The sequence below is a fragment of the Cydia pomonella genome, chromosome 21, assembly GCF_033807575.1.
Source record: "Cydia pomonella isolate Wapato2018A chromosome 21, ilCydPomo1, whole genome shotgun sequence".
In the NCBI taxonomy this organism is placed as follows: Eukaryota; Metazoa; Arthropoda; class Insecta; order Lepidoptera; family Tortricidae; genus Cydia; species Cydia pomonella.
The window spans coordinates 7,414,609-7,430,617 of NC_084723.1; the positions used below are offsets into that span (position 1 = coordinate 7,414,609).

The 16,009-nt window shown below is 35.9% G+C and overlaps 1 protein-coding gene across 1 annotated transcript; it reads left to right on the plus strand.

Annotated features, from left to right (window-relative positions):
* Nucleotides 1–641: 641 nt before the first annotated feature.
* Nucleotides 642–14,673, plus strand: LOC133529804 (pro-corazonin-like). The gene is made up of 3 exons (XM_061867616.1): nt 642–1,286; nt 13,043–13,267; nt 14,456–14,673. The coding sequence occupies exons 2-3, from the start codon at nt 13,049–13,051 to the stop codon at nt 14,546–14,548; spliced, it is 312 nt and encodes a 103-aa protein (XP_061723600.1). The 5' UTR covers nt 642–1,286; nt 13,043–13,048; the 3' UTR covers nt 14,549–14,673.
* The last annotated feature ends 1,336 nt before the right edge of the window (nt 14,674–16,009 follow it).

Sequence of the window (16,009 nt, forward strand, 5' to 3'; positions counted from 1 at the left end):
CTAGTAATTTTTTTTGATAATTTTGACCATTCCGCATTTTCAAAGTATAATCTTAACTTTGCGCATTTTTAGGGTTCCGTAGCCAAATGGCAAAAAACGGAACCCTTATAGATTCGTCATGTCCGTCTGTCTGTCCGATTCTGTCACAGCCACTTTTTTCCGAAACTATAAAAGCTATACTGTTCAAACTTGGTAAGTAGATGTATTCTATGAACCGCATTATGATGTTTACACAAAAATAGAAAAAAAAAACAATAAATTTTGGGGGTTCCCCATACTTAGAACTGAAACTCAAAAAATCTTTTTTCATCAAACCCATACGTGTGGGGTATCTATTTATGGATAGGTCTTTAAAAATGATATTGAGGTTTCTAATATCATTTTTTTCTAAACTGAATAGTTTGCGCGAGAGACACTTCCAAAGTGGTAAAAAGTGTGTCCCCCCCCCCCCCCCTGTAACTTCTAAAATAACAGAATGAAAAATCTAAAAAAAATATATGATATACATTACCATGCAAAATTCCACCGAAAATTGGTTTGAACCAGATCTAGTAAGTAGTTTTTTTTTAATACGTCATAAATGGTACGGGACCCTTCATGGGCGAGTCCGACTCGCACTTGGCCGCTTTTTGTTATCTTACGACTAAAAATCCCACCCCCTTAGAAGGAAAAATAAGACATGGTCAAACCCTCTCCCTCCCTAAATCGTCTTACGTAATAAATAAACTGCAGCAAAGTACATTAAAGGTTTCAAAACATCGGGATAAAAATAGGTAATTTTACATTATGCGTGATATAAAAACCACTTAAATAGTTTTTTCATTATTATTAAAGTTTTTTTTGTTAAAATCCTATGGTGTAAAAATATTTGGTCTTAGTATTTAAAAAAAACCTAGTTATAACGATTTGCGTTATTTCTGTTTACTCAGAATAATAAGCTCTTCCGAACCGAATGGTTGAACACTAAAGAAAACTAGGTAAAAAATCAATGTATTTTTTTCTTCCCGTCATGTGACGTGACCGTCATACAAATGTCTAGGAAAAATGGTAATAAATTAGGAACATTAAATTAGGATACTTTTTTTAAATTTAAATGCTCGTATCCCGATTCTCTGACACCACTGTATAACGCCCACGTCCCTAATATAAAAGGGAGCGAATCCATCCTGACTCCACAGTCTCAACCGCCGTGCTAAACCAAACACTTCCAAATTTGAATCTGTTCCAATTTTGAATCCTTTGCTTTTAATTTTTGGCCAGTGATCGGATTTTCGGATTTTTGAGAGGTAAGTTTATTTTGAATTTTGGATATATGAATACACTCTAATAACTTATTTAGGACTCTGTTTCAAATTGTTTTTTTTTTTAATTATATTTAGATTAGAAGAGGCAATGAAAATTCCAAAATAAGAATTAACAATTTATTTTAGAATAAACTATTGAGCAAATAATCTTAAGATTTGAAAAAAAAAACCACTAGGAATGACCTATATATATTGTAAAACATAAAATCAATGAAAAAGGTAAATTACTATTTTTTTTCTTTTTTATAAAACAAATGTTCGAAATATAAGAAGGCAATAGGGTTGTTTCCAATTTTTTGAACCTCTTGTTTTACTTTCTATAGTTGCCCTAAAATTTAACTTTTACCCTAAAAACGGCTTTAAATATGTTAAATTAACAAAAAATATTATGACCCATGCTTTCGCGGCCAAAACGCTCTTTGAAATTTGTATGACGTCACAGTTTACGGTTTGACACATAACTATGTACATACCAAAGAGTAAAATAAGAATATAGGTACTACATACACACGTAACACCAAGGCGATTTATTCAAATGGCTAATGGCTGAGAACAGTGAGAACTGACAACGGGGGCCTACCGCAAAAACCGAAAATCGCATATTGTGGGGATCTAGCTCTTTTACTTTTACTAAGACGTAATTAGAATGACAGAGAAAAATGCCCGCAATGACGAACTTCGATTCTCGCGGTTATAGCCCAGTGTCAAACCGTGAGTTATGACGTCATCAGAATCTTCTGTCGTTTCGACTTGGGTCACGTGACGTGTGTTAAAAGATATTTTAAATTTGATATTTACAAAAATATGCTCATTAGAGGTCCACTAAAGGTAGTTTAACATGTTCTTATAATCCATAAGAATTTATTGGGATATTATTCTGCCCTAAGATTTGTAGATGAAACAAACTACCCTATTCAAACATGACACGCGCAAAGCAAATAAGGGAATATTATTCTTTTGCTGTAGTTTTATTGTTCAACTGAATTTGATCAAATTTAGAGGATATATATATTACCCTATTCTGTACAATAATATAAATAAGATCGTTGTATAAGTACCTACCGCGCGGCAGACGGTGCGAGCGCGCGGGCTAATACTGATTTTTCATTACTCATGCACTGAAAGAGGGTCATTGTTGTTTTAAAAAGTGTAGAGAAAATATAACGTTTCTGCGCTAGAGCATGTTACTTTCCAAGTAAAACTTTTTCGCAAAATACTGGTTCTCTTTGCTGGTTCCATACGTAGTAATAAAAGTTCAATAATTTGTTAATAAATAATGTATTCAAAAAAAGGCTTCATGCCCCATATTCATAGGAGGTTAAACGTCTTAGCACATTGTTACAACTCAACAGCCACTCGACTGAAAATTAAATATTGAAATTAAAGCCTTATCTTGTATGTCCTATAGTACAATATTTAAAATTTAGGTAACTGTCGGGTGGTCTACTCGTCGTCCACTCGTCGTCCACTAAGGTGAACCAAAAGTGAGTTGAGTTGGTGTGGAATTGGTATAGTGTGCGAAGACCTAAATGCGTGCAGTAAAAATAAAATTTCGTATTTTGGTGTACATTCTGATGAAAGAAGTAATCTAAGGGCTTATAAGAGGTGACCCAGTTCAGTATGTGGGCGTTTAAAAAAATTGTAGATTTACTTTTTTATTCCGAAATAAATAAATTTTACTTGGTGAAAATGCAATAACAATATTTTCTGATGAAGCTCAAGGAGCCAAATCTAAATTCGAATATACCTGTAAAAACATATTAGTTTTTCTGTTTTTCCGTTACCGAATATGCCCCTAAGCGGATACCCACTATTTTTGTTAAAGTCTGTTCGGAACGAGAAGGGTCGTGGAATGTATCAGGGGGCCTACCGCGAAAACCGAAATTCGCAAATTGCGGGGATCTTTCTCTTTTACTCGCACTAAGACGTAATTAGAGGGACAGAGAAAAATGCCCGCAATTGACGAACTTCGATTTTCGTGGTTATAGCCCTGGTGTGCTAACGTGTGAAAGGTTCCATTCGCTAGGAGGCGAAGGCAACGACCACGTAATGAGTTGTCGGGAACAAAAAAGGTAGTCGTCTTCGCCACCAAGTCCAAGCATCAGTCTTTTAATATTCGAGATGTAGCAAATTCATTCATTCATTCGTGTTCCACTATATGCTATAGTCCGTTTTTAGGGTTCCGTATTGACGGGTTGAATTTGATTTGCTTTGATTTTGTCTGATATTTTACAGTTAGTATTTTCCTTGCGTTGGTGCGATAAAAAAAATTGTGTTTCACTCGGTGGAAAAATTTGTTTAACCCTCGTGCCTTAAAACCGCAACACTCACGATTCCACTTTTCAATTTTGGAATATTTTTCGCTAGCTCGGGTATCAATATTAGCACGAAATAATATAATAATAAAAATAATAATTCAGCCTATATTATACGTCCCACTACTGGGCACAGGCCTCCTCTCATGCGCGAGAGGGCTCGGGCTATAGTCCCCACGCTAGCCCAATGCGGATTGGGGACTTCACATACACCTTTGAATTTCTTCGCAGATGTATGCAGATGTTTCCTCACGATGTTTTCCTTCACCGAAAAGCTGGTGGTAAATATCAAATGACATTTCGTACATAAGTTCCGAGAAACTCATTGGTATATTAGCACGAAAGGTTAATAAACAACTTTGCTCCCTTGTAAAACAAACTAGTGATGCAAACATTTCATTCAGTGTTCCATCAGACTAGTTGCAAGCTAAGAAGTTCTATAAGTAATCTTATCTTTTGTAATACACCACCCAGGATCAGGATCAGGATCAGAATCAAACTGGATTATCATAAACTTCTAAATGGTTCCTTAAAAAGGGACCTTACGATGCGACATCCTCGTCCTTTATTTGACTTTAAATTGGTATTAACTATACTTAATCGAAGGTCAGAATTATTTTGGTTTGCTAAACAGCTAGCAAGACTTTGGAAATGCGGTGCGTAGGCGTCCGGGTTCATAAGTGATCTACCGTTTGGACTAATAAATGCATATGAGGGCCAGATAAAAACAGATTTTGAGATGTAGGTATTTAGTTTAGTAGGTAGCTTTTCTTGGTTATTCAAACATTTGTAAGATAAGGGCAGTGTTGGCCGATCGTTAATTAGAATTGACCATATTGAAAATGAACCATTACAAATTGAACCGTAAACCGTAACGGACGGTAACAATTTACGGTTCAATTTGTAATGGTTCATTTTCAATATGGTCAATTCTAATTAACGTTCGGCCAACACTGGATGAGGGCTTTTGGGCAATACGCTTCATAGAATACTTGAACTAATCAGAGATTTTTTGAAAAAAATAGTAATTTTTTAAGACGGACTAGGCTCTGCTTAGAAAAAAAAATTGCAATAGTGTCAGACCAAGCTAACTCTTAATTAATTAATTTTATAGGACATTATTACACAAATTGACTAAGTCCCACAGTAACCTCAATAGGGCTTGTGTTGAGGGTCCTTAGACAACGATATATCTTCTTCTTCTTCCTCGCGTTGTCCCGGCATTTTACCACGGCTCATGGGAGCCTGGGGTCCGCTTGACAACTAATCCCAAGATTTGGCAACTTAGACAACGATATATATAATATATAAATACTTAAATAAATAGAAAATAACCATGACTCAGGAACAAATATCCATGCACATCCACGAATAAATGCCCTTACCAGGATTTGAACCCGGGACCATCAGCTTCGTAGGCAGGGTCACTAGTACTAGGCCAAACCGGTCGTCAAACTCAAAACTATGGAAGGCATTTTGAAGAAATTTGGTAATTTTCGCATTTTATTATCTTTATTATACTCGTTGTTAAACATAAGCTTGTCTCTTTCTCATTCGGTGTGTGGAAGCTCTTTAGCACATGCACATTTCTTGCCTGCCGAGGCGCGACTAAAAGCAATTTGTAGAATTTGTACAAGGTAAGCGCTTCAATTTTGGAACGCCTATAACCTATCGAGTTATAATATCATTGTCTACTGTTCATAGTTTTTAAAATGTTGCTACCCTCTAGTAGGGTCCATGTCTGTACTGATTACTTAATTATAAGTAAGAACATCTTGCAAAACCATGGTTGCAACGAATAAATATGAAATATGAAATATGCCCGGGAAGCGTTCAGAATTTGGATTCACACAGACAACAGAGCTTTTAAACAGCATAATGGTTTCCGCTCCCCATGGACTAGCGGTCTGGTGAAATATGCAACTCTTACTAACTCTAATTAAAAGTACGATGTAAGAACATGAAACATTATGAAACGCGATACGTATTACATATTTAATTATTTAACCTTTCATACCAAATCCGTAGTCACCTAAAAACCTTTATAGTTTCACCATGTCCGTCTGTCCGCCCGTCCGATGCTTTGCTCCGTGATACCTGTTGGATAGGTCTTTCAAAACGAATATATAATATAATATTTTTTTAAACCATTTTTTGATAAAGTTAATATTTTCGGAAATAATCGCTCCGAAAGGAAACAGAAATTTGGACCTCCCCCTCTTTTCTATCTTTTGTACCATGGGTCCAAAAATAGGAAAAAAAGTATTTAAGCTTTTCTTTCACGTTTTTTTTACGTACGTCTTTTTTGTATACGTCTTTTTACTCATACTAACTACTTGAGTTATTGCAAAAAGTTTTCTCTTCTTAGTACGAGTAAAAAGACGTACAAAGCGCTGCAAAGGTGATCTCTTATGCTTGTAATGTACATGATATCTTACTAATAGCCCCCCGTTTGGCCTATTTTGATAAAATAGTAACAACGAAATCCTACACTGAGCATGGCCCGACATGCTATTGGTTGATTTTTTATATATTTTTGAATTGTATCAATGAGTATTAGTAGTGTGGTAAGAAAAATACAGCCCGTGATAAAAGTTTGTACCAAAAATGTAATTCTAGCAACAACCATATTCTTTTTAAATAAATCGTAAAAAGCAAAGTTAAGCCCCCAGGCGGCATTCTACTGTTGAAGTCAAAGTTTAATTGATCGATTTGAAGACTACGACTAAAGATGATGTATACCGCCCAGGGCGACCAAAGAGAACAAGCAGGAATCATCCGATGAAAAATATTTTGTTTTCTTAGAATATCTATTGATTTTTGAGGGTAAAAGGTAAATATTAATTGAATATTTAATTTGACAATAAAGTATTTGGCATCGAAACAACCGTGGGGTAAAGGAGGACGTGAGCTTCTCAAGGAGCTCGGGAAGCGGTTGAGGGAGGCAAAAGGGGACTCTCGCGCCGGCAGCTTTCTCGCTCAAAGGATTGCTACATAGGCTACGGATACTGCTTACCATCAGGCAGGCCGTATGCTTGTTTGCCATCGATGTAGTATAAAAAAAAAATTGTCATCGCCTCCCGTTTGATACTTTGTCAAATGATAGTTCAGATGCTGTTGTTAATTAAAAAAACATCAAGATAAGAACATAAGATGAGATCATCAGCTGGTCGCATAAAATGTAAAAAATAAGCCTTTTATGATAGCAAAAACAAATCATAAAACTTTACGCAATTTACACATAACGCATACTTTGACGCACATAAAGTGGTAGGCGTATATTATTTACATGTTCATTTTACAGTTGACGGTCATTCTACCGCGATAGAACCGGCTGACGGTTTTTTAAGTTTAAAACAGCATCTAAACTATCATCTGACAAAGTATCAGCCGGGAGGCGATTCCTGACGAAATATGCTCCTGGCCCGCGGTCTAGAACGTTATTTAGAATTGAACATGTCGCCAATAGCAACGAAAAAAGTCAAGTGAGTGTAACGGTGGTGTTTAAATGTTTTAGAATATGCCTCACGAAAGTTTAATTTCGATTAGAATTGAAAATATTGAAAAGTAACAATTACAAATTGAACCGTAAACCGTAACGGACGGTTGCTGTCACTACTATTATCAGTTCTAATTAATGTTCGGCCAACACTGCGTGATGGGCACTTTGCCGAGAGGCCATGGCTTAGAATGTATGTTTTAGGTATTTTTATTTTGGCTTAATATTTTTTTTTTTTGAACCTAGTAGTTCTGATAATGTATTTTATATATAAAAAAGAATTGAATTAAGTATAGAACGTCACACGTCATTATCCAGAGCAACTTTATAACATGTTATTACAATCGAAATGTGACTCCAGGAGAATTTATTCGTGTTCTTCTCTCTCTGACAATGAGTGTAAGCGTGAGCGAGATAGAAGTGCATGCCCGGGAGCGCGGATATCATGTTTTTTTTTATACGTTGAAGTAAATAAAAAAGTAATCGATACGTTCCCTCAAACATGATATTGCCGATTTTTAGAAGCAATTTTCACATTTTACATTTTTGTGCATAATTTGGTACAATTTTGCAGTGCATTTTAGACCTATTTTCGTTTTTTTTCCTATGGAGGGAAAGTCAAAAACTCAGGATTCTAATCGATACAAGCCTTCGAGAAAGACCTCAAGATTGCTAATTAAATTTATGGCAGCCGTATTGTGACAAAAAAAGCGCAACGACTTTTTTAAATCCGTTTTCTGAACCTAGTGCACCTTAACCGACCTTTGCTACCTCCATTAACATTGTAAATCTGTTATTGTATTTGTATTTATTTATTTGCATAATCAGGTGCAATACAAAGATGTTATTTATAAAGTAGGAGGTACAAGACACCCTGTCAGGGCATCGCAAAATCGGATCCCTTTGTTTCGCATGATTATTGGAAGTCAGAATGTAATGATATAGTCATATTATCATTAGTCATAACTCTGAAACCATTAACTTTTCAGGAATTTCCTTTAAATTATGGCTAACGAAAATGCGGACAAACAATACATTATGACTCAAAACTTTATGGGAAACAATAGAGACCGTTGCAAAATTCTGAAATATTAAATTTTAAGTGAGTAACAGAATTATGATATCATGCATAGAAGGATTTTTTTCTAAACAATGTTATTGTTGTGTAGGGTCATATCATTTTGAAAACTACGTCAAATGATATTGAATTTTATAAAAAAAGAAAAAAATCGTTTGTGGTGCAATAAAGTGTAATTACTTACTTACTTAATACGTTTATTATAAATACTTATAGTCAGTAGCAATATATCTAATTATCAATGTACGGTCAGCTACAGAGAGAGGTGCCCCCCCCTCCCCCCCTGCTGCATACAATCAGTCTATCTAACTGTACATTTGTATTCGCTGCACCCACGCCAATTTATCTCACTAATTATTCTATGAAGGTGTTAAATTAATTTAATCTTTCAATTGGAGGGTTCCGTTTTTTTTATTTCAAGTAGAGACACTACTATATAAATTATAAACTGGAATAAATGTCATATACTAAGAAAAAGTGACCAAGGCCTCCAGTGCCCCAGGCTGGAATCGAACCAGCGTCCTCTGCTATCGCTATTTTTTTTAGTATATGACATTTATTTCATTTTATAACCTGTACGGTTGGTGACTGTACGAATTCCTACGTTTTCTTTGATTTTTACTTCTTGCTAACAATATCTAACTTTGTAAATTTAATAAATGTCGACACTGTCATTAATCGTTAAGACTAAGACCTCTAATAAGATGGACCGACGAACCTCAAATAATACAATTGTTGAGATTGAGGAGGTCTTTGGAGGCCTTTATTTTTAGTGGGAATAAAAATACGATCAATCGAAGGCACGGTAGTGCCCCGCCCCAGTTCAACGAAAATTAACATTATAATATAGCAAAGGGCATAGCTCTTATTCTACGTACCTACTTGTTACAGAACGCGAAATGAACCAACAGCCTTTATTGAAGCAGGAAAGCATAGTTCTCGCGCATCCCTAGAAACTTAATTGAGCACGTACTGGCCCCTTAATACGGAACCCTAAAAAGGGTGTACAATTGAATTGCTAATATTCGTCTTGACGTCTCGTTTAATGCTGTATGATATTTTTAGACTACCTGATCCACATTGGGTATACCTACCTAAATAAACGAATAATTGACGGGTTTTTCTCGAAACTGATGATATCGCTATACTTCCGGCATATACAGTGTGTAAATCCAACAAGGGCAAAATAAATTAAATCAGATATAGAATTTATCAGTGTAAACATTAATTAAGAAGATTTTTTAAGTTACACTTAATTATGACCCAGTAATTAATTTTTGAAAATTTTCCGAGCAGCACTGTACTACAAACATTACGAGACAGTCGAGACAACATGAATGAGATACGATTTTTTTTTATAGTTATTAATTTATTAATGTTAATCTTTTCATTGTATTTCTATTTCTACCCAATTATTTTCTAAATATAATTCTTATGTCAAATGCTAACCATCGTTTAAGGGCTGATTACATACGAGTTTCATTACATTGCGGTATTTGAACGGTCGGTCGGCCGAATTGGTTGTAACCTCAATAGTCCACAATGTAACTAAAATCGCATGCGAGTTCGCGTGCCGTCTAAATCAGCCCTAAATATTCGCCCGTATTGGATTTACACACTATATAATTCGGAATCAATAAATATTTTTTCATAATAATTTCATACCTATGTTAAGGGTTTATATGATGTTTGGAAATAGCACGTCACTTTTCATAGCATTTGTCATTCCTATACATTTTTTCTTTACGTTTTGGCGTTTGTCGAAGTACGATTGTGGTCTTGGACCCCAGATGTCACTTACAAATGCTATGGGAGTCCTGAGGGCCTACCGCGAACCACGTTCGACGTGTTGCCTCCCTGTCACACTTAGCTACGAATTTACAAGTGCCATAGAGAGGCAACACGTCGAACGTGGTTCGCGGTAGGCCCTCTGCTACTAACCGTAGTGACAAAAGACAGGTATGGGCACTGTGAATATCATCTCGCTTTGTGTGGTAGGGCACACCACAACGAATGTCATTCCAGATCTAGAGCAGAGCCCAACTGGGGAAGTATCTCCACCTTCCCCCATACCCATACCTAGTGTTGTGTTCCTGCCGGTGAGTAAGGTTACCAGAGCTCAACGAGGGTGCGTGCGGAGTGTTAGGGTCGGCAAGTAGCTCCTCTGGAGTTGCAGGCGTTTATAGGCTACGGAGACTGCTTACCATCAGGCGGGCCGTATGCTTGTTTGCCACCAACGTAGTATAAAAAAAAAACGTCTTTATGAGCGTAATATTTGATGTTTGTGTTGCGTATATTACCCACCCCATAAAAGTTTGGAGGCCATCTTGAATTACGACATGACAGTTTGATTCGGTATCCGGTCGGCCCGTACATTACACTGCATATTATTACGTTGCACGCATTTTTATATAACGGTGGTTGTAAGTTGTAAACAAGCGAAGTGAGCTTTACAGATGATGATTTAAAGCTTATGGGAAAACTGTTGCTAAAGTGTTCAGCTGGCAGCTGTAAATAATAGTTCGCAATCTCTTCGGTGGCGCTAGGGTAGCTCAAGGAAATCACATGAAGTTAGACTTTAGTGACGGAGTTAAGTGCGCTGTCAGTGATTTGACAATTTTCATCAAAGTCTAAAATTATTTAAGAAATTTTGATGGACACTTCATACACATAGATTGTTCTCCTTACTTCTACCCTCCATAGTAATGAGATTTTACTATTGACATTAGAATAATTCTGGCTCAGTTTTCTTTATATAGTTAGAAAGAGAGCGCTTTAGGTGTGAAGTTAGGCACGTATCGAAAACTACACGAACAATAAAGTAAAAACGTTAGTATCAAATCAAATATCAAATATTTATTCAGCAAATAGGCCACAGGGGCACTTTTAAATGTCCATTTTACAAATAATAAAAATTACAAAAAACAATTACAAATATGGAATCGATGAAATAATAAATACTTTATTAGAGATGTATACTGTCTCTAAATATCAAATTACACAAAAAATGACAAATTACACTATGTTAAAAAAATAAAACCAACAAATACTAAAATTGTTTAGAGATGTGTGTCTCTAAGTGTCAGAGATAAAATAAAAAAAAAGATATTAAATTATCCTTAGAGATGTAGAGGGTCTCCAAGGCTTGAATTCTTATATAAATAAATTAAAAGACAAAAAATTTAATCAGACAAGAACCGAATAGTGACTCATGGTACCACTTAAAATTTTTAGTACCATAATGTAACCGCTTGGAGCTCTGTACACTTTCTCCATACGTTTTCCGTAACGTTCTCGATATCAAGTAACGTATTCCGATCTCATGGTAGCCATAAAGTAGTCTTCTTTTTTGTTACCCTCTGAAGTTAGTTTCGAGATCTGACGTTTGAATATATTTTTAATAAAAAACCGCACTGTCTACACAACACACACGTTCAGCAGTAACGCAGCTGGAGACTTTCGAATGATCCACGGAGAATGGCGGGTCGTGATCCAGACATAATTTTATATTTTCTTTTTTGCATTCTGCTGTTTAATGTCTAAATTTGATAGGATATTATGCAGTGAATGGCAAACGTGACGGTTGCAGTTAATGCAGAATTCTTCTCGAAATGCGAATAACCAATTCTATGGACATCATTCGGCAGTTCTTGGCCTCCATGATGACCACTCCTGGTCTCTTCCATCATTGTGCTTTGTACTGCTCCAGCCATCCTTCAGCGCATCGTGAAGGCCTCGACGGTTGACTGAGTATCGACGACTCTGACTAATTACCCTACACCATGCATTAATACTTTGTATTGTATAGTGTTTTACTTCTAATCTACGCTTCCTGTGTTTTGGCAAAGGTGAGGCGAGGTGAGGGTGCTACTTAATCCAACAAATAAATCAGCAACGCACCTTTTCTCATGTTTTTATTTTCATATTCCCAGGTTTTTTTCTTTTGATTCAAGTAACTAAACGTAAAACGCCTTGAAATGCAGGGGTGACTTTGAAATTCAAGTTTTTAACGTTACCGCCAAGCAATCTATAACTACAACCCATATGCAAATGGGAATTAACTAAATACGAAAATTAATATGCATCACTAAACTCCTTTTAGAAATGCTCTAAAATACATGTCATCCCAACAAACCCACGCATTAAAAAGCTTTGCACTCATTTATCAAATAACAAAGTCAACCCCACCCTGCATCTCGGGTAAAAAGACCGGCCATTACGTCCATAATTATAGGAACTACGAACTAACAGGGTCTCCTAATTACTTAATTATCTGTCGACTTCGATTGTCATTTTGGTCGAAAATGCCAGTGTGTTTTTAAAGTATTTTTATTTCTTTGAAGGGGACTTGAAAGGTAAACTGATAGAATTTTGGTGTTGATTTGGTTACTTTCGTTGATTGTTTCGAACGGTTGACCTCTTTTTTATACCTAGATGTATAATCTTGCTTGAAGATACTGTTTACTAAGGAAAGAGCGATTTAAATGTTTTTATCCGTATTTATTTGGTTCATGGATTTTTATTTGTGGCGTGGACTTTTATGTTACTATATAAGTACAGCAGCTATAGGTACTAAATAGCACAAATTGTTATAATTGCTCTTCCATGACGTCGATCTTCCATCTAATTAAATGTCGAATATGTATAATTGCCATTATGTTTTATCACTCGTACTTAAGCCAAAACAAATAGATTTAAAGGAAATAAGAAATGACATAAAAATGAAGGCTCAGGAATAAATAGCAAAGATAGCGTAGAACATTATACAGTAAGAAAGGTATAAGTATACGAGCAGAAGAGGTTTTTCGTTTTGACATGGTAAAAAAGTGTTTATTCTCTTTTCCAGCCAACCATGGGGTCAAACATCAAAGCCTCAACTCTCCTCCTGATCTTCGTAACCTTCACTACCGTGGCTGCGCAGACCTTCCAGTACTCCCGGGGCTGGACCAATGGGAAGCGGGCACATAAGAGGGACGAAGGAAACCTGGCAGGGAACCTGGAGAAGATCCTGAGCCCGTGCCAGATGAGCAAGCTGAAGTATGTGCTGGAAGGAAAGCCAGCGAGTGAGCGAGTGAGTTTTTAGACAGAATATTCCTTTAAATTTCTTCTTTCCCTAGTCACTTACTGCAAAAAGTCCTCTAGCACTCCCAGGGTCGATCTAATAATCTGATGGTAAGAGGGCTCATAAGAGCGACGAAGGCAGACGAAGGAAACCTAGCAGGGAATCTTGAGAAAATCCTGAGCCCATACCAGATGAGCAAGCTGAAGTGTGTGCTGGAAGAGATGCCACCGAGTGAGCGTGTAAGTTTTTAGACAGGATATTCCTTTATCTTTCTTCTTATCCTAGTCACTTATTGCTAAAAGTCGTCTTACACTCTCAAGGTAGACCTAATGGTAAGAGGGTTCATAAGAGGGACGAAGGAAACCTGGCAGAGAATCTGGAGAAAATCCTAAGCCTATGCCAGATGAGCAAGCTGAAGTATGTGCTAGAAGGGAAGCCACCATGTTAGCGAGTAAGTTTTTAGGCCGATAATTTCCTCTCCATTTTGAGTTTAACACAAAGTTTCTTCCTGGTTAGTCACAATAAATAGCAGATTTATTTAAATGAGTTTGAGTTTCACCATATTATTTCTTCATGGCATGTATGTTAAAGAAGTTTTGATGGAGCAGAACTTACTAAAGCTAAATGATAAGCACGTACAAATTTTTATTTTTATAACAAAGTCCAATAACAGTGTCCAATTCTCACGTCTCACGTAGGACTAAGCAAACGAGGAAAAATATAAAAAATGGTTGCTTAAAAAGGCAGCCCTTTTATACCTTATCCATCGCCACACGTTCGAACTGTAAACACAACGTACAGTCAGGCTAAAATAGATAATGACGGCCAAAGTAGCTAAATAGTACTGTAGAAATATATATATTATTTATGATGCTATCTGTATCCAGTGGAGCCCTAATTTGCTCAAAATAATGTATAACCTAGGAGTAGAGGCTCAAAAGTTTTTGTATTTCATTGTAATTTGAATCTTTTTCAGATGAATTAAAATTTAATTTTTATTGTCACAATGACTATAATAGCCATTTCAGTGCACCTGTTTGGATGTCATTTTGGTGACACTGTGTCCAGCGAATTGCCAAGTTAATAAGAAATTATCTACATTACACAATTGCGTACCTATCTGTTTATGCTGTGCTTCATAAGCAGCATATATAATACTATTACATTATTTTTCTAAAACCTTATTATTTCCCGCAGCTACTCCTTCCCTGTGACTATTCCGAAGACGACGAAGTCCCCAAACGTTACAAGAACGAACGCCAAGATCCGCTATTAGACAATTTTCTTTGAAGATCCAACACAGGGAAATTTGCATGGAGACGACAGCTATGATAATGTTAAATTTTGTAAGCTCAGGATTAGTTAATACGTCGGTCGCGAAATATCTATTGTACCTGTCGAATTTTAATAGACGTCTGCCAAGTAGGTATCGTCCTAAATGCATGCAATCGAATCATTTATAATAATTGAAATATAATGTCTGTTGTAAACTTTTTATAAAAGATCACGTTACTTTACCTTGTTTAAAGTGCTACATGCAAAATAAATTTAAATACGTATATCGATGTTTTTGTGTTTAAAAACGTGTACAAAGAAATCTACTTAAATCTCCAAGTTGTTAATAGCAAGTTAGTATACTTATGTTTTTACCCATCAGGGAACAATTGTGTTCCGGACATTTGGGAGGCGTGGGCGGAGCCGAAACTAACACGTAGAAGCCCTTTTGATATTTCATGTGATGTAAAGGGTAATTAATGTATTATTAAATATTGTAATGGCTGATATAGCTTTATCGAGAACGATCGTAAAGCTTATAAGGCATCATGAGCTTGGCTTATACACTACCGTGTCCCTAAGATCTCAAATTTGATTCTATAAAATATATTTGTAGGTACCTAATATTTATAAGATTTTATAGCATCCCATGTAAGGCTGGATATGTGGATGCTATTTACGTTTATTAGATCTAAGAAAAATAAAATTGTTGTGTTGTTATTATGTTGAAAATACTCCACGTTTGTATTTTATTGGATAAATGTCATTATAATTAAAAGAAAATTAAAAAGAGATAATTATTATGAAACTTAATGAAGGTAAATGTATATTTTAAAAGTGTTGACAACAATATTTCACATTAAAATGTGTTAATAATCTGGTATTTTGTTTTATCCTATTATAAAAGTTCTCTTCTTTCCTTTCGTCTTTGAAAATGTACAAAAATAAAATAATTACTAATAATCCAAATTCGAAAGTGTGTCTGTATGTTAGCTCTTCACGCTTAAACCGCTGAACCGATTTAGATGAAATTTGGTATAGAGATATTCAAAGGCGAATTCGCGAACAGAAGCTAGTAATTAATATTTTTTTAGAGGGTCAGTCGGGATAAGTGGGCGCACATAGGGGGAAATTGTGCATATTCTAGCAACACTGTAATTACAGGGTTGACTGGTTTGAGACACTTCTACAGTGAAAAAACTTTTCCTTTCCTACTGGGAAAGTGTGGTCACATTCACCGACCACCCATTTCTAACTCTTTATTCACAGTTTTAGCTATAAGTATGTAATAACAGAATTGACAGATGCTTTTCTTTTGGCAGTAAAGGCCAGCGTATTCTTGATAAAAACAATCTGCGCCTAAAATAGTATATTATTATATATATAGTAGATTAGTCGGGCCAAATGTGCTCATATATGTATAGGCAACTAGAGTCAGACCAAGACAAGTCTGCAACAGTTTTGATTGCACTTGCA